This window comes from Neofelis nebulosa, chromosome 14, assembly GCF_028018385.1.
Source record: "Neofelis nebulosa isolate mNeoNeb1 chromosome 14, mNeoNeb1.pri, whole genome shotgun sequence".
Taxonomy (NCBI): Eukaryota; Metazoa; Chordata; class Mammalia; order Carnivora; family Felidae; genus Neofelis; species Neofelis nebulosa.
Window position 1 is genome coordinate 67,731,712 of NC_080795.1, and position 19,513 is coordinate 67,751,224.

Below are 19,513 nucleotides of genomic sequence, written 5' to 3' on the forward strand. Positions count from 1 at the left end.
ATTGAGGATAATAGCTGTACTTACCTCTCAGGGTTGGGAGATTTAATTAACATATGCCTGGCACATAGTGAGCGTTACATGAATGTTGCCCATTATTACCTTACGTGTATAACAGCTCATCTGACTCTCAAAATTCCTATGGAAGAAGGCAGAGCAGACAGTTCAGTTTTACCTAAGGGAACGGGGGCCCAAGACATAAGGCTAACAAGTGGCAATGCTCAAATTAGAACCCACTACATGCTTCTGTACCTGTAACGCTTCCAAAATTAACCTCAATCTGCATCCTGGGTCTGTCCTATTCCATCCTTTGTCTGTGGATGTTGCCATTTTCTGGGAACGACAGGCTTCTATACTTACCGAAGCTGGGACTGTAGCTTTCCTGCTTTGTTTATGAAATCCTCCCAAACTGGATAGCTCCCCTACAACAAAACAAAGTCATCGATCAGTAAGGCATGCTGTGACCGACACCTGACTAAGACAATAACAGAACACCCAGACTCCAATTACACAGGGAACGATCTGTGTGTGCTCTCTTCCTCTGCAGTCTATGGTATGTTGCCCAGATTATATATAAACGTATCAGCTCAGAAATGGGTTTCGAATATACTCAGGCCCGGTAACCTTATAAATACTACAAACACCGACTGGAACACGTTTGGTGGAATCTAACCTATAGATGGATGGATCACATTTTGAGTAGTAGATGATGGGTCCAAATTCAAGATGTGCAGAACATGTAAGGCTCTGCCCTGAACCACGTGACCATGGCTGTGGCTTTTTTCACCCTTATCTCAAAGGACAGGGAGGAGAGAACCAGAGTGACCGGAGCCCCTCTAGGACAGGCAGCTATTGGGAAGCATTATTAGACCATCAGAATCTCAAGGTTGAGAAGATACCTAAATATAGCCACTCAGCTGATGGCTTGAACCCAACATCTACATACAAGATGCCAACAGGTAGTTCCCCACCACATTTCGGCTCACAGGGAGCTCAACACCTCTCTCTGCCACCCTGTCTTTTGTGTCCATGCAGCATTGGCTTGAACCTTCTGGGGACCCTCAGAGTGAAGGCCTACCCTGCTTCCAGAGGGAGGTCTTCTCAGGGAATTCATCCACAGCTTTCCCTTCCCTCCCCAAGTGCAGTTCATTTTCTACACAGGCCCGTTTCACGTCCCTGCGGCATCCTGGGGCACTGCACGATGTCTCTCTGCTCTTTTAAGTGTGGTACTCAGACACAAACTCAAAACTGCAGGTGCCATTCTGACTGGAGCAAACCAGAGTGGACTGTGACACCTCCCTACACATTAAATTTATATTAAGATCAAATAGCCAACTGACCAAGAGGTGATGCAAAATAAACCCAGGAAAGGAAAAACCATGGCTAGAGAAATGGAGCTGGGGGGTGCCTGGCTGGCTCAGTCAGTAAAGCATGTGACTCTTGTTCTCAGGGTTGTGAGTTCGAGCCCCATGTGTGGTGTGGGGTTTACTTGAAAGAAAAACTTAAAATAAAAAAGAAGAGTTTGGCACGGAATCATTTAAACATAGAACTAAGATTAAACACCTAGGGGGTGATCATTGCAGGACAGAATGTAAGTGTTAAGAACACTGACATGGTGAGCATAACATGGGCCACCTCCCGATTTTGCAGTTTAAGGAGAGGAGGGAGAAACTCTAATGAAGTTAATCATCTCATCTTTCACTGCAGAAGCCCAATCAGAATAGTCTATAATTGCAACTGAGCTAAAACATAATGATTTCATCTTCCTATTGGTTTTAACAATCTTATTTTCTTACCCTTGGGGACAGTTTCTCAACCTTGCCACCAAGGACATTTTGGGCCAGACAGTTCTTTTGGGGGGTTGGGAGGGGCTGTCCTGTGCACTGCAGGGTTTCTAGCCCCATCCCTGACCTCAGTTCATGAGATGCCAGGAACATTCACAGATGCCACTGGTGGGGACTACGAAAAATGTCTCCAGGCATCTGTGCCAGATGGACCTAATGGGACAAAATCATCCCCTGGTTAAGAACCACTATTTTAGGGGTGCCTGGGATGGCTCAGTCAGTGGAGAATCTGACTCTTGATTTCAGCTCAAGTCATGACCTCCCAGTTAGTGAGTTCGAGCCCCATGTCAGGCTCTGCGCTGACAACGTGGAGTCTGCTTGGGATTCTCTCTCCCTCTCTCTCTGCCCCTCCCCTTCTCTCTCAATCCCTGGCAAAATAAACACTAAAAAAAGGGGGGGGGGTGCCTGGGTGGCTCAGTCGGTTAAGCGTCCAAATTCAGCTCAGGTCATGATCTCATGGTTTGTGAGTTCGAGCCCCACGTCGGGCTTTGTGCTAACAGCTCAGAGCCTGAAGCCTGCTTCAGATTCCGTGTCTCCGTCTCTCTTTGCCCTTCCCCTATTAATGCTCTGCCTCTCTCTCCAAAAATGAATAAACATTAAAAAAAATTAAAAAAAAAAAAAAGAACCATTGCTTTAGAGGGATGTCTGGAAAACTAAGTTCTTTTGGAGAAGAAATCATCATCTGAAGTTCAGTAATCTCTCCAGTATTACTTCACTCCAGTCTCAATACTGTTACGTGAAAGTAAAATTAAATATATTTTTGTTTTACATCTTGTCATAAAACAGTCTCTTTAGGGGAGCCTGGGTGGCTCAGTCGGTTAAGCGTCTGACTTCGGCTCAGGTCATGATCTTACAGCTCATGGGTTCGAGCCCCACATCGGGCTCTGTGCTGACAGCTCAGAAACTGGAGCCTGCTTCACATTCTGTGTCTCCCTCTCCCTCTCTGCCCGTCCCTGCTCATGCTCTCTCTCAAAAATAAATAAACATTAAAAAAAAAAAACTGTCTCTTTATACATTTCTGTAGGTATCAAGCCTGCCTGAAAATGCACACAGAGATGTCTGGAAAATTCTCTACCAAAATTAAAATGGGCTATTTCTGGAAGTTAAGATTTGGACCAATAGGTTACTTTCCTGTTTGTACTTTCCCATATGGCCAGAATTGTGTGTGTGTGTGTGTGTGTGTGTGTGTGTGTGTGTGTTTTAAATAAGGATCATGTATCATTTTTATGAAAACAATAGTCATTACTTTTTTTTTTTTTTAATTTTCAGATCAAACTAGAGGTTCTGGCAACAAAACACCATGAATTTACAACCCACCCAGAGCCTAAAGTCTGTTCCACAGATGCCACGAGAGCACATCCATCAGTTCTGCCTTTGAGACCTGCTTGGCCCAACTGCAGGTCTCTGGATTTATTCCCCCAAGCGACAATTTGCTCCCACGGGGCACTAAGCCACACCCCAGGGATCCTGTCTGACTGGCTCCTGGCAGAGGTCCACTGGCAGCTACTGACACCAACACCCACGCACAGATCCTGTCACCGTCCTGCTAAGCCACACCGCCTCCATCTTGTCTCTGTGCCCCAGGGGGCTGCTTCTACCCAAGAGCACAACTTTATTTTAACTTACGCTGAGTGAACCTTTGACAGCTCAGGCTACCATTCCGGACCCAGCGAGACATTGTGGGGAATTCCAATGAAAACACCTAACATATTTACCATTTTCTTATCAAGTATGAAGGCCCCTTCTACATCTACATCCAAGTAATTAAAGAAGTAAGGGCTGAGATCAGAGTCCTCTGGCCACTGGGGATCCCCGTCCAGATAGACATCAGTCAGCATCCTTAAAAGCACAAGAGTTCAAAGCAACCAATTACAGCCTCACCTAACCTTTTATTCTCTTTCAGATCCACAAAAAAAGTATGAGAAGCTCTTCTGAAAAGCCTGAAGATGTTCAGATATACTGACCACCAACCTGTAGCCAAAAGGCTAGAAGGCATTCATCGACGTAAAGGAGACCAGGAGTGCTGGGCCCTCCTTTTCCCAACACCAATCACTCCCATACAGGGACCCCTGGAGAAGGTCACTGAGATGATCTAGAATGTTTCTTGAGAAAAAAAAGGAGGCACATTTCATAGAGAACAAGCCAGAATGGCAAGAGGCCAGTGCAGGGAGCACACAGTCCCGACTTCTAGCCATGGCTCTGCCAAGGATCAGGGGAAGTCACTTTACCTCTCAGGGCCTGCTCCTTACAATGACAAATAACAAAAACAAATAATTCCATCATCATTCCTGACCACTCTCATCACTGAAAGATTGTAGGGAAGGAGTAAGGGACACCAACTCGGGAATCCAGTCTCCCAGACTGAACCGTGGCTCTCTGGTTCGCAATGTGTTATCAGGCAAGTCGTTCGACTTCCACAAGGGGATAAGTCACCGCTTCTCAGGGCTGGTGTGAGGAATAACCAGGATCAGAAAGTGCTCAGGGCAGGGGCGCCTGGGTGGCTCAGTCAGTTAAGTGACTGACTTCACCTCAGGCCATGATCTCACAGTCTGTGGGTTCGAGCCCCACGTCGGGCTCTGCGCTGACAGCTCAGAGCCTGGAGCCCGCTTCGGATTCTGTGTTTGGGAGACAGGGAGAGACGGAGCGCAAGCGGCGGAGGGGCAGAGAGAGAGGAAACACAGAATCCGAAGCAGGCTCCAGGCTCTGAGCTGTCAGCGCAGAGCCCTACGTGGGGCTCGAACCCATGAGCCGTGAGATCATGACCTGAGCTGAAGGTGGACGCCCAACGGACTGAGCCACCCAGGAGCCCCCCCACCAAAAAAAAAAAATGTTTTTAAAGTGCTTCGGGGCAATGCCAGGCACTCCGTCAGTGTCCAATGGAACATTTGATAGAACTGAACCAAGGGTGTGCAGGCCCCTGCAATCTCCCTCAGGATGCTGGCAGAGATGTGAAAACCTCTAAGTCAGACTGTCCATCCAGGCTGGGATCCCACATTCTTAGGCCTAAGTACAGAACCAGCTGTAGCTCACGACTAGTTAACTAGCTGGGCACATGTCAGCCTAGTCTCAGTCACCCCCAAATACATGGCAGGAAGAGTACTCAAACCGACATGAATGCGCCTGAAATCTACTGCTCAAAGCACTTTAAAAAAAAAAAAAAAACTACTTATCTACCCCCACTGCTTGGAGCCTCACTTAAGTCTTTACCAAATTAGCAACAAAAGGAGGGTCCCCTCTCCAGTCAAGGGGTGCAGCACATAGCTCTCCACCCACGAACGCCCACTCAGCCAGAAGAAGGCTTCCAAAAGCAGCTCGCTCCTGATTTAATGATATTCGACAGTCTATCAAAGAGTGTCAGGCCCACCTGTTTTAGGCAATATATAATTTAATGGATTCTAAAAAAAAAAAAAAAAGGAAAAGGAAAAGAAAAGAACTTCTAAGAACAGAAGACAAAAAGCCTCCTTATTGAGAATTTTTTTTTTAAAAAGTGTGTAAATGTTATTAAAAGGTAAAGGCAAAGTGATGTTGGATTGTTCGAGATCTGGGTTGTTTTTTTAAGTTTCTTTCAAGGTAGAAAAAAGTTTCTACCCACCTAAAAGTAGTTTTACTACTAAAATCACAATCTTGGAGGAAGTGAGACAGGAGAGAGAAGAAATTTGAACAAAGCGTTAAAGGTAACGGAGAAAAAGCTCTGGCTTTTTCTAGACTCTAAGACTGAGCCAAAGCGAGAATGCGCAAATTTCAAAAGAAATCTGCAGATCAAGATGCAGTATCCACTGAGAACCCTTTTAGAAAGCAATTCCAACACAGTCCTCGATTTTCTGACCTGCACCACCCACCAAGAAGTCCCAGAAAGCTCCCCTCTGAGGCTTCTGGTTCTGACCTGGCTCAGGTCACATTTGAGGTCCCTAGGAATGCATTTCCGGGGCTGTGAAAAAGTCTTCACACAGACCCCACCGTGGGGCTCACCAGAGAACACATAAAAGTTTCACAACTTTCCAGACAGACCAAAATCAAAGCAAATGAGACTCCCACCGGGCACCCGGGTTCTGCCAAGTCCAAAGTGACAGGCAACTGGAATGTGACTCTCCTCTCCCTGGAACCACTTGACTTTCTTTGGAGAGGAGGGTAGGTTTTGAACCCCTGGCAATTTGTTGAAAATAGACCTTAGACCACACTGGATTCTGAAAAAGGGAAAGTCCCCTATTATAGAAACGGGAAGAGAAAACGAGCCTGCTTACAAACATGTAGAGGACACTCCTTTAATCAAGCTGCAAGACTGCCCCCCTCCTACAGCAAGAGAGGTGGGGCTTCCCTGAAGACCGGCTACAGGGCCCCACCCCTGCATCCGCCATGTGGGGCGTCCACCATGCTCCCCACACCACACACAGCACCAAGGGCGGCTCTTCTCTCTTCCGACCTCCAAGGGATGCAACAATCTTGAAAACCCCTATTCCACCATCACCACGTAGCTCAAATGTCACCTCTTCCACAGCATTCTCATATGCACCTGCTTCCCCCACATCATGCAACTCACCATCTGTGAGCCCGAGTCTCCCCCACCACACTGTGGGCTCCAGGACAGAGAAACAGAGGGAGGAAGGAAAAGGTTTCTAGTAAGAGCAACGGCTGGCACACAGACAGGGAAGCAGAGATGACACATGGGGGCTCTCGCCAAGGGACACTGGAGTGATGCACTCATGCTGGGGACTGGCAGGACCTGGGCAGGATGGACAAGGTGACCATGAGCAGCCTTCAAGGGCAAGGTCAGAGTTCAACCACAAAGAAGAGAGCAGAATTCCAGGCAGATGGTGAGGGACATAAATCCCACACCACCTAGGTGACCAGAGAACCTAACAGGTCACATACCTAACAGCAGCCTGGTCCCTTAGGGAGTGGGGAGGAAACTGAAGTCATTTTCTTACTTCTGAAAAAAAAGTCCCGCCCAATCTGTCAACTTCCCTGAGAGTTTTGTGGCCACTTAAACAAATATGCGAGCCAGCTTACCCACCCCTCCCTCCCTCAAAGTTGAACTCTGGGAACACACCTGGGTCCCTCTCCTCTTCTCCCCCCTTCCTCCACTCTCCCCACAGCCAGAAGGCTGGACAGGCCACTCGCCTAATGCAGGGCGCAGGGCTCAGCCCGTGGCTGTTTTGGCTTGGGGTTCTGTTTTGCTTTGTTTTGTTCTGTATTAAACAGAGGCCCAGGATGGCATCCCACACACGAAGCAGAAAAATAAACTGTGTGTAACTCATCAGTGCGGCTGGTTAACGATGCCCCATAAATAATGCAGCAACTGCCTCTCCCAGCCCAGCCTGCTGCGACAGCAGAACCTCAGGGGACAGCTGAGCGAATCAGACACCCACGCTGCCACACAGGGAACACAGAGGAGCCGGGAGCCGTGGTCAGAGAAGGGGTGATCTGAGAGGAGCCAGAGCTGGAGAAGACTCTCACAAGGAGGAAGCATTCAGCTTAGATGAACATAGAACAGTAATTGGAGGAGCAGGGTGCAGGCTATAGGGAGTAGGGTTCCAGCTCAAAGGCCTCTGTCCTGTCCAAAGGTTGCAGATGGAGGCTGGCTCGCCAGTGGTCATGATCCTGAGGACTCAAGTCTTGGGCACACCACCGGACAGGGAACCCCCCCACCCAAGCCCCACTTTTCATCCTGATGACGTCAATATCACCATCATCATCATTAAGCATCACCGTTTTCTAAAGGGTTGCTTGGTGCCAGGCACACATATCAGCGTTTCTCTAACTTTCACATACATTGTTTCTACCACCTGGGGATCTTGCAAAAACACAAGTTCTGATTCTCTTGGTGTGAGGTGGGCCTGGATGTTGCATGTTTAACCTGAGTGATGCTGAGGCTGCTGGTCCACAGACCACACAGAAGAACACAGCTGGATATACACTCTATTACACGCTCACAACAATCTGAGAAGCAGATGCTGTGATTTTGCAGCTGAGGACTGACGTCGTGACCCAAGTGCTACCCTGATTCTGGGAAGTGTGCTGAACAGAACCGGCTGCCCAGCCCAGGCCTGCAGAAAGCCACTCAGTAGGCAGGCTGGGTCCTGCCTGGTCCGCAAAGTGAGGTGCAAGGCCTCCCCCAACACACAGCTCCCAATTACAACTGCAAATGTTCCAGGGGAGCTATAATGTCACCCTAGAAATGGTCATGATCCTCGAGAACTTGGGGGGGAAAAAAACAACACAAAGACACAAAACAAAGAAAAGCCCTTTGTGTTGGAAAAGGTCTGATAGGAATGAACCAGAAATGGTCACGGGTGCTGTCATTAGTGGTATGATGACGGATAACTTGATCACATCTTCCGGTTTTCTATGGATGCCGGGACTGATCTGCTTCTGCCAGATCAGAGAACCTGTCTGGGGCACCTCTAAAGTCTGATGCTGTCACCTCCCCAGCCACCAGGTCCTCGGGGCAGGTCTGCAGGAACCTCCTCAGAATGAGCTTGAGCAGTGCAGCCCACAGCATCCCTCCTCCTCCCCTTCTAGGTCAGCCCTTGTTGAGCTCAGCCTTCAGGGAAATGAAAAGCAAAGCTTCCAGAAGAAGCTTCTGACCTGAGCAGGAGTGCCTCTGGACCCCAGGCTTCTACAAGCAGGGGGCAGGAATCTGCAGCTTCCAGAAGTGGGTGTGAAGGATGAAGGACAGGGCCCCTGACTGTCTGTCACAGCTTTGTCCCCCAGACCACCCTTCCCCACCCCATTCTGCAAGAGGGAGGGCCCCCGAGATCCTCAGAAGAAATGCACTGTGGAAGCCCATCCATCACAAAAACCATTCCTGGGCTTTTATTCTCTGATTGGGGCTTGCCTAATCCACTAATTATCCCTGTCCATCAAGTGGATGACAGCCTTGGGGATAATCAATGGTTACTTCCTCACACGCCCACCCTCACCCACTTGCCCGAGCTCACCAACAATAAACACGCCTGTGAAAAGGAAGATTTAACCACAAAAGGGGCTTCCTCCACCCAACCTCCCCTCACAAACTTCTCCATTTGTAACCATAACACCCTGCTTAAGTCAAGGACATCAGCGTCTTCTTCCTCCAGCGCTAGGAGGTTCCATGCCCAGAATGCCCGTTTTCTGACACACGGGTAGGTCTCCACCGGGAATAAAAGAAGAACCAAACAAACAGGTCAACTGTATCTTCAAAGTATGATTGGTTTTTTACATTTTCTACCAAGAGGCATTCCTTTGTCTATCCTGAGCCTTCCAATAGAAGAGCCACTAGCCACCTGGATGGAACTTTAAATTCATTGCAGTTACATAAAACGTACAATTCAGCTCCTCACTCAAGTGTTCCACAGCCGCATGGGGCTAGTGGCTTCGGTACTAGACAGGGCAGATGCAGAAAGGTGTGCTGGACGGTGGCGGCCATAAGGTGACAAAGCCACTCTGGGCACCCCTGGGTTGTTCTGGAACTGCAACTAGGCTTCCAGTCCTATTATTTAACTTTTGCAAAATCGATGCGTGAACCCCTCTCCTCTCCCTTCCTATTCCCCAAATTTATCCCCCCAATCTGTACCGCCATATTGCCTTTACTATTTCAGATAGACACCTAAGGCCGCCTAGGAGTCCAAATTTATTTCATGATCATCATTAAGAACCCCATCTCACATTTACACAGTACTTGAGAGAGTATAAAGGGCTCTCAAGACAGCCCTGTGTGGGCACTTGGCAGACAGGCATTTAACACTTTTCCTTTTCCACAGGAAAATAAAGCACAGAGGTTAAGTAATCGGCCCAAGGTCAGGGAAAGGTCTGCCCTCGCACCCAGTTTGTATCGTGAAGTGCTCCTAAGTTTGCCCAGTTGTTTTTAAATTTTTTTTTTTTTAACGTTTATTTATTTTTGAGACAGAGAGAGACAGAGCATGAATGGGGGAGGGTCAGAGAGAGGGAGACACAGAATCCGAAACAGGCTCCGGGCTCTGAGCTGTCAGCACAGGGACCCGATGCGGGGCTCGAACTCACAGACCGCGAGATCGTGACCTGAGCTGAAGTCGGCCGCTTAACCGACTGAGCCACCCAGGCGCCCCTGCCCAGCTGTTTTCAAAAAGAGTTTTATATTTACTTATTTTTGAGAGAGAGAGACAGAGCATGAGCAGGGGAGGGGCAGAGAGAGGGAGACACAGAATCCGAAGCAGGCTCCAGGCCCCGAGCTGTCAGCACAGAGTCCGACGCGGGGCTCGAGCTCACGGACTGCGAGATCATGACCTGAGCTGAAGTCAGATGTTCAACTGACTGAGCCACCCACGTGCCCCTGCCCAGTTCTTTTTAAAATGCCATTGTTCCAGGGGCACCGGGGGGGGGGGGGGGGGTTCAGTCGGTTAAGCATCTAGTCAAGACTCTCTGTCTCGGGTCGGGTCATGATTTCCCAGTTCATGAGTTTAAGCCCCCCATCGGGCTCTCTGCTAATGGTGCAGAGGCTGCTTGGGATTCTCGCTCTCCCACTCTCTGTGCCCCTACCCTGCTCACATGCACACTCTCTCGCAAAATAAATAGATGAAATAAAATGAAATAAAATGCAACCGTTTCACATATTCACCTAAAACTTACTCCTTCTCCACAACCGGACACTTGTGAACTCAAGATCTAACCACCTCGCACGGGGGCCGGAGGCTCTCACCCAAGTGCTTACATCTACGCCTCCCCAAAATAATACATGTACGTCTACCCCCCCAACCTCTGTCCCACTAGGTAGAGTGCAAAGCTTCTCTTCCATCTGTTTTTCCCGTGTATAAATGTCCACATGAAATAGTGAACAAAATACTTGGTGACCTGCACACCCTATCAAATGTTTAAGCGTCGTCACCATTATTTCCTGTTTGCGTACCTGTCCTCACCCATTTCTCCCTGGAAGTGCCCTCTCAGACTTGCCTCCACCCAATCCCAAACCCGATTCTGTGACTTGTCAGGTCCACCCCGGGGAGCAGTGGCCTCACGACTCTGCACACTTCCTGTGCTCTGCCACCTTCCACCAAACGGTGCCTCCCCCACAACCCCCAAACCCCACCCCAGGCTGCTAGGAATGACAGCCGGCGGGGGGGCGGGGGGGGGGGGTCACCAAAAAAGGCAGTAACCCTGATACGTCTACACCCACCACCCTCTTTGTAGTCTTTCCACTGCACGCCCTCCTCCTCACCTGGGTAAGTGCCCTGATGGGCAGCCAGACTCCAGCGTCTGAAAGGACCAGTGTGACGTAGCGGTGGAGAGCATGGCGCGAGAAGGGCGCCTGGGTGGCTCAGTCAGTTAGGTGTCCGACTCGATTTCAGCTCAGCTCATGATTTTCACGATTCGGGAGCCTGAGCCCTGCGAGGGGGCTCTGTGCTAGCAGTGTGGAGCCTGCTTGGGATTCTTTCTCTCTCTCTCCCCCTCCCCTGCTCTCTCTCCCTCTAAATAAAGAAACATTTAAAAAAAAATTTTTTTTTTTTTAAAAAGAGCATGGCTCTAGAGTCAGACTGCAAGATTTCAGATCTACTCACTGGGTGACCTAGGTTACTTAGTCACGTGGAACTGCCCTGTCTTCATCTGTAAACGATGCCCATGCTAGTCCCCACCTCCAAGGAAAGCAATGAGGATAAGGGAAATAATGCAAGTGCTTAGAATGGTGACCAGCACTTAGAACTCAATAAATCCCAGTGACTGCTATTTTCAGGAGTCAACGTACAATGCCAGCCACCCTGACTCGGACATTTAATGAGCACCTACTATGCACAGGCACAGAGTGGGGTACAGGCCACACAGAGATTAAGAATCAAAGCGTTGAGGAGCTCTAGCTAGTAGGAACGCTGATGTGTGAGCCACCAGTCAGAGGGCACAATACTCCAAATATAAAGCACTAGGAGGTGGGGTTGATGCAAGCTTCCAGAGGTGGGTAATGCCTCACCTAGGTCTTTAAGGACAAAGGGGAGTTTCCCTGGCAAAGAGGAAGGAAATAAAGAAGGGAGAAAATTTTCCCTGCAAAAGAAACAATTAGCAAAGGGGGCGCCTGGGTGGCTCAGTCGGTTAAGCGCCCCACTCTTGATTTCAGCTCAGGTCATGATCTTGCAGTTCATGAGATAGAGCCCCATTTTGGGCTCTGCGATGACAACAGAGCCCGCTTGGGATTCTCTCTCTCCCTCTCTAGCTGCTCCTCCCCTGCTCTCTCTTTCTCGCAAAACAAATACACGAACTTTTAAAAAGAGAAACAACAAAGGAAAGGAAATACGGGAGATCATGCTACATTTAGGCTTGGGCATCATTTTGGTCACCTGGAACACTTTCCAGGGACGTGTAATTTGGGGGCACGGGAGAGGGGAGCAGGAGAGCTTCATGGGTGGCACAGGAGGCTCTTGGCAGGTAGCTCAGGGTGGCCCATGAACCACCCCCCACTGGTATAATCACAACCTACCAGAGACTCACCAGGAATGTTTGCTGAAACTACAGATGTCTGAGCCCCACCCGGGGCTACAGAACCAAAATCTCTGGGGAGGGGGCCCAGACACCTGCATTTAACACATTCCTCAGGGGAGATTCCTACTTTCTCACTACAATCACACACAGCAAGATTTGAGAATCACCACCCCAGATAAGATGCCCAGTGCCTCTGAGGCCTTGCAAGCTATGGCCTCAGCAATTTCTCAGTCCCAATATTCAAGTCTAGCTCCTTGAGAAATAATCCCTGGTGATGAGCACCCACACATGGGAATGTGAACTGATATGCGCTTTCTGAAAGGCATTGGGCAATGCGTTTGAAAAGCCTTGAAAAGTACATACCTTTGACCCAGGCTAAATCCTTCAGGGGAAACTGTCAATGTCAATCAACGTCTAGCTTCAAGGATATACTCACTGCAGTGTTGCTTATAATTAGTGAAAAACCGGGCACAGCCTAAACACGAATCCCTACGGAACACATGGAACTGGCACCCATCTCAAAGTCTTTGCACACTCTCCCCCTGACCTGGAACATTCTTCCTCGGATATCCACATACATCATACGGTGTTGCTCTAAGGTCACCTTTTCCGTGAGACCTTCCCTAGCCACCTTATTTAAAAACAACAGGGGCGCCTGGGTGGCGCAGTCGGTTAAGCGTCCGACTTCAGCCAGGTCACGATCTCGCGGTCCGTGAGTTCGAGCCCCGCGTCAGGCTCTGGGCCGATGGCTCGGAGCCTGGAGCCTGCTTCCGATTCTGTGTCTCCCTCTCTCTCTGCCCCTCCCCCGTTCATGCTCTGTCTCTCTCTGTCCCAAAAATAAATAAAAAACGTTGAAAAAAAAAATTAAAAAAAAAAAAAAAAAACAACAACAACAACATCGGGGCGCCTGGGTGGCGCAGTCGGTTAAGCGTCCGACTTCAGCCAGGTCACGATCTCGCGGTCCGTGAGTTCGAGCCCCGCGTCAGGCTCTGGGCCGATGGCTCGGAGCCTGGAGCCTGCTTCCGATTCTGTGTCTCCCTCTCTCTCTGCCCCTCCCCCGTTCATGCTCTGTCTCTCTCTGTCCCAAAAATAAATAAAAAACGTTGAAAAAAAAATTTTTTTTAAAAATAAAAACAACAACATCGCCCCTGCTCTATATTTCCCCATTCTAATATACAAAAGAACTAACTTATTCAGTTTGTCTGTCCCCACTCCCCTAGAATGTCCAAGAGACAGGGACTTGTGTCCATGTTATTTACTGCTGTGTCCCCAGCACTTAACACAGAACTTGGCATACAGTCAGCCCTCAGATACAGGTCAATTGAATAAATCAACTGTTACACAAACAAAACAGTGGAACACCACACAACATTAAAACTGGCATGGCTCATAATTACATACACGGAAAGACAGCGTAAGTGCAAAGCTAAGTGAAAAAAGAAATTTCTGGCACAGCGTAGGCCACGTGAACCTTTGTCTAAAACATGCGTACATAACCCACTTTGTAATCAAGTGGTTATGGGCGAGTTCTATTTTTTACTTAACTGAAATTTCTTAGTTTTTCTTCCATTAACTATATTGCTTGCATAATCTTTGAGAAGTAATCCCTCATGAAATGCTCTCAAAACATTTGCTAATTTTTTTTTTTTTTTTTTTTTAGAAATAAGCTTCCTCCTTAGTGACTTAATTAGGGTGTCCCTAATTAAGGCCAGCACAACATCAAAGAGGCCAGGTTCCAAGGGACCCTTGCTTCAGGTCGACTCCTGGCTGCAAGACGACCTCAGTCCCTCCAGCAGCAGTTTGCGGAGCCTCGGAGTGCTCAGATGCCAAAGGCTTGGCCACCAGCTAGCTACTCCTGGCTCTGCTCCCCGCTACTTGCTTCCTATTGGGGTGCCTCATCCAATTATTCAGGCCCGAGATCACATCCTGCTGGAGAGCTGGCTTTGAAGGTTCAGTAAACAATCACTTCAAAACAAAGCACAACCATTAAACCAAACTCAAAGACTTCCTTAATGACTCCGTGCTCAGCTGCAGGAGCCGGGCTCAAGCAAGCCAGGCCTCAGAAGTGAAGCTGAGGTCTCCCTGGAAACTAATCTCGAAGCATTTCCAGCCTCCTACTGCAAATATCCCCCCTTCCTGTTTTGCACTCAGTCATGTGGGGTGCAGAGCCGTTACTGGGACGACCCCGATGGAGGGGGGTTCCTCAGTAGAACAAACGTGTGTCCTGTGGTTGTCACCTTCGACGGCTGCATCAGAGCCTTAGGTCTCACACCCTGCCTGCCCCCCACCTACTTCCGTCTACTGACAAATCAGAGGCACCCATGGGGTGAGTCAACCACCCAACAATATCACGTTGGCTGGGTCAAACTCTGCTTTAAATAGAGAGAGGCCCCTGGAGCTCCTTGAAGCACTTCAGAGAAGAGCCTAGATGGTTATGCTTCATCTGGTTCATCGTGAGTCCTAAAGGTATAGATAGGACAATCAACAAAGACATCAATGAAACACACCCATTACAGAATCTGAAAAGGAAATTCTCAAACACCATGCTGTGAGAGCCCACGGTGGTAGACGAGCACAGACCCTGGGACTGCATGGGTTCAAATCCCAGCCTTACCTCACCCTAGCTGTATGAGGTGGGCAAACGGTTTAACCTCTCTGCACCTCACTTTCTCCATCTGTAAAATGGGAGTTATAGCAGTAACTACATCACTGTGGATATACAGGAAGTACCTGGGTTGCTGGGAGGAGTAAGAGTCTATCTGTAAAGCACTAGAATAGTGCCTGGTTGTGCCACATAAAGGCTTATTAAATAGCAAAATAAAACATAGTTCTCAGTTTAGGTGTCACTTGTACCAAAGCCTTCCCTGACCCTGTCCTCTGGCTCCAAATGAAAATCAGAGGCCCTCCCCAAGATCCTGCTGTTTGTCTGCTCCTCTTCTAGACAAAACAACTTTAGGGCAAGGACTTTATCTGTCTTGTTCACAGGTGTATCTCTGCCCCCAGCAGCGCCTGGCACATAACAGCCACATCATGATATCTGTTGAATACATGTACCGAGTTCTCTCAAATTACTCGTTATGTTGAGAATTGAAAAGCATATATTGTCTCTATTGCACATCAAAGTGGAGATACAGGTTTCTTGGATTTTCTGAAACATCTCATCCTGTTATGGGCAGGATACTCCACTAGAAACTACCAGGGTAGCTCAGACAAGAGCTACACAAGAGCATTTTGTTTAGCATTTATTTCATGCTATGCCCTTTCTATATACTTTCTCATGTAAACCTCTAAAACTTTAAGAGGGAAGTATTATTTCCCCCATTGCACAGATACGAAAATCAAGTCTCAGGGAGGTTGAGCAACTTGCCCAGAGTAATTGAGCTACAAAGTGGCAGAGCCAGGCTTCAAAGCCCAAGGGCAACCGCTTAAGGTAGAATGCCACAAATACTAGATGGAATCAACACAGAATGTGAAGAATGCCTAAGGCTATCTGGCTTGGTGGAAAAAAGAGGGCCCAGAAAGGAGATAACTTTGTAGTGGGGCCTTGAAGGATGAGAAAGATTTCAACAGACAACAATAGAGAGAGTCTGCATTGCACTGTCCAAGCAGGACAAACGGCAAGCGTGAGAGGCATGGGATGTGCTCCAAGAAGCCAGGGACTCCGGGATGGGGAGCACTCGCCCTGCAGCAGAGCACTGGGCTAGGGCCAAACTGCAGGCGTCCTTGAATCCAGGCTAAGGCAGGTGAGCCCCATTCAGCAAGTAGGAAGAACCCCAATATGGCCAAGTTCTAGAAAGGAACAGAAGATCAGTGCAAAGCTGCTGCTACAGGGCAGGCTAGAGGCAAATGAGGCCACTTTTCGGGTGGTCATTCCAGAAAAAGAAGGGAGAATTCAAACAATGAAGACAGAAAAAGATGGGCCTTATGAAGCAACTCCTCTCCCCTTAATATCACATCTCAGCCAACACTTTTTTTTTTTTTAATATAAGCATTAAATGCCCTGAGGACCTCAGCCAGGCACCCAGCTCTCCTCTCCCTTGATATACAGTGAGTTTGCAAATAGAGAACTGCAAATAGGCTCAGCTGAGGCAGATGAGGTTATAAATGAACTCAGGAGTCATTTACTTAGCATGAAAAAAAAACAAAACAAAAAACTCCATCTCTTGCAACTTCACTGCAAATTCTAAATAACAGCCAGGTCAAGGGTGGGGTAGCATTTGCCCTAAGAAGTGAGGTAGAGAGAATTACTATACTGATTTAAAGAGTTTGGGAATGTCCATTTTCACATCTGTAAGCTGGAGAGTAACAGCCGTGAACATTCGAGGGCCAGCACACAGGGCACAGTGTGGAGTGCTTCACAAGCAAGGTCTCATTTCAGAGTTGTCTAAGGTGGGTACTTTCTTAGACCCATTTACAGAAGAGGAAAAGGAGGCTGAGAGATTAAGCAAATTGCCCACAGGAGTGAAAACCAGATCTCTTTCACTCTAAGGTCAACAGTAGCTCTAGAATTTCTTCAGGAGGGCTTCAGAGACAATGAAGGAGCCAGAAGGAAACAGAGGTGTGCAGGAAGCTCACTATTTTTACTTAGATGGTATGTTATATACAGATCTGTACTGTCCAATATGGTAGTTGTTAGCCACATAGGGCATTTTTAAAAAATTGAAACTGAGTAAAACTTAAAAATCAGTTCCTAGGTCACAGTAGCCATACTTCAAGTGCTAAATAGTCAGATGTGCTACTGGCTAACATTTGACAATTTCCATTATTGTAGAAAATCATACTGGAGGGGCACCTGGGTGGCTCAGTCGGTTAAGCATCCAACTTTGGCTCAAGTCATGATCTCACAGTTCATGAGTTCGAGCCCCACATCAGGCTCTCTGCTGTCAGCACAGAGCACACTTTGGATCCTCTGTCCCTCTCTCTCTCTGCCTAAACATTTTTTTAAAAAAAGAAAATTATTTTGGACAGGGCTACTGTATATTTAAAATTGTTAAGAATGCTAAAGATGCTTTTTCTATTTTTCTATTTCCATTATTCACTTTAATGTTGTTTCACCATAAATTTTTGTTTTTTTATTTTATTATTTTTTTAATGTTTACTTACTTTTGAGAGACAGCCAAGGCGCAAGCGGGAGAGGGGCAGAGAGAGAGGGAGACACAGAATCTGAAGCAGGATCCAAGCTCTGAGCTGTCAGCACAGAGCCCGACGTGGGGCTCGAACCCACAAACTGTGAGATCATAACCTGAGCCGAAGTCAGAAGCTTATCCAACTGAACCACCCAGGTGCCCCTATTTTTATTTTTAATCATGGAAAAATACATATAACATACAATCTACCCTCTTGGCCACTCTTAAGTGTCCAGTTCAATAGCGTTAAGTATATTCACGTTGTTGTGCAAACATCTAAACATGCTTTTACTCAGACTTCGGTAAGGTTGAGAAAAATACTTTTAAGGATGCTGAAACTGTTTGTAACTCAGTGGTTCTCAAGCCTGACTACACATTAGAATTACCTGGGGGTACTTTACAAAAAAAACTGAATGTCCAAGATGTACCCCAGAAGCACTGAATGACAGCTTCCAGGAAATAGGGTCCAGGTATCAGTGTGGTAAGGCTGGCAGGGAATCCGATCCTCTTATGCCTGTAACCAGGCCCATTCTACCAAAAGGGGCACACCTGCCCAGACCCTCCTTCTCTGGACAGACCCAATCCTCCACTCCAGCCCCCTAGAGACCCGTCCTGTGCGGGGGGGGGGGGGGGGGGGGGGGGGGGAAGGGAGTTCCAGGCAAAGCCTGCCGTCCACCTCCAGGACTCGGGAGGCCACTGATGCTGAGCAAACTCAGATTTTACTGCTGCCCAAATTCTTCGAGGAGAAGAAAGCAAATAAAAAGACACACAGCTCAAAGGCACTCAATTGATTTTTTTTTTTTTCACCCACTTAAACTAGACAGGAAAAGAAAAACCACTTAGAAACTACGACCAAGGCTGTATATGCCAAGAATCAGCACAGGAAGGAGTTTTTTTGGCGATCCCATCAACTTCTCCAAACACAGACCTGAAATGGCTCTACAGACTGAACCAAACCAGAGGGCTACCGGGACATAATTAAATACAGAAAGCTCTTTTACAAGGAAGTTCCAGGGCTGGACACAAAATGAGTTCAAGGTAAGGAGTTCTTTTTGAGGCCTCATTTGAACTTTGGGTGAACTTATTTAACTCCTGTAATTAGAAAGGATTGCCAGGCTTGTATAGTCGTCCAGTCTCAGGGACCGATGGGTTCCCTGGACATATAAACATGGCCCTCTGGCCAGTTATGGAGAAGAAGACTGCAGACACTTTGCATGAGGACAAGGACAGGAGCCAAGGGTGACAGGCCAGAGCCTGGCCCAAAGGCTTCTTTCCCCTCTGCACACTCAGAAGAGGAAAGGAGAATGCCAGGTTGTCTGTTAGAGAAGACTGGTGAGTGGGAGAGGGAAGGAAGCCACAACATATCAATAGATCATAAATTAAATGACTTCCACAAAAGTGACAGCCAGATGGGAGCGGCCGGCCCTACAGCAGTCCTCACACCATCTGAGCTCAAGTTCACACCTCCAGGTTGGCTCTGGGCTAGAGGCACAGAGATAGGACCCTGATTCCTTCCTCGAGCCTCCTGTAGTACTAGGAAAGTGTTCCGTATGCTGTCCTCTAGCAATAAACCCACCCCACCCCCCCACCTTCAGCACATTCTAAAGAGCTCCAGCTTTAGGATCAAATGAGTCAAGGTCTAAAGACCAATCCACCTCACCATGGCCTTAGGTAAGTCACTGCCTCTCTTCAAGCCTCAGTTTTCCCATCTGTAAAGTGGGGTTGATGTGAGGATAGCAAGACTCCATGCCCACCAAGCACTCAGCGCAATGCCTGGCACATAGCAGCCTCTCACAAGTCCCTTCCTGCTCCACGTTCACCATATGCAACGAACACTCAGCACCTACCATGTACCAGGTGGCGTGTGAGAGCATCTTAAAAAAGGAAGCAGCTGAGACGACACAGCCCCATGCCAAGGTCCTCCTTGGGCTAAGAGAAGGGAAACACTGCCAATGGGTGGGCTGGTCTGGAATCTAAGCTGGGTGGGTTTAGTTTTGCTTTTGGGGGGGTTGTGTGTGTCTGTGTTTCAGATACTCAGAGGAAACCTTCCGCAATCTCCAACTAATTCAAGGGAGAACCTGGGCAATCAAATACAACAGGCTTCCTCAACGCTCAGCCAATTAATTT

At 48.0% G+C, this 19,513-nt stretch overlaps 1 protein-coding gene across 9 annotated transcripts in view; it reads right to left on the minus strand.

The window, feature by feature from the left end:
- MTSS1 (MTSS I-BAR domain containing 1) overlaps positions 1–19,513 on the minus strand; it is a 168,073-nt gene that overhangs the window by 141,939 nt on the left and 6,621 nt on the right. For all 9 annotated transcript variants that reach the window (XM_058699010.1, XM_058699015.1, XM_058699012.1 and 6 more), the window contains exon 2: positions 358–419. In XM_058699010.1, coding sequence (XP_058554993.1) covers positions 358–419 — 62 coding nt within the window. The remainder of the gene's footprint in view (positions 1–357; positions 420–19,513) is intronic.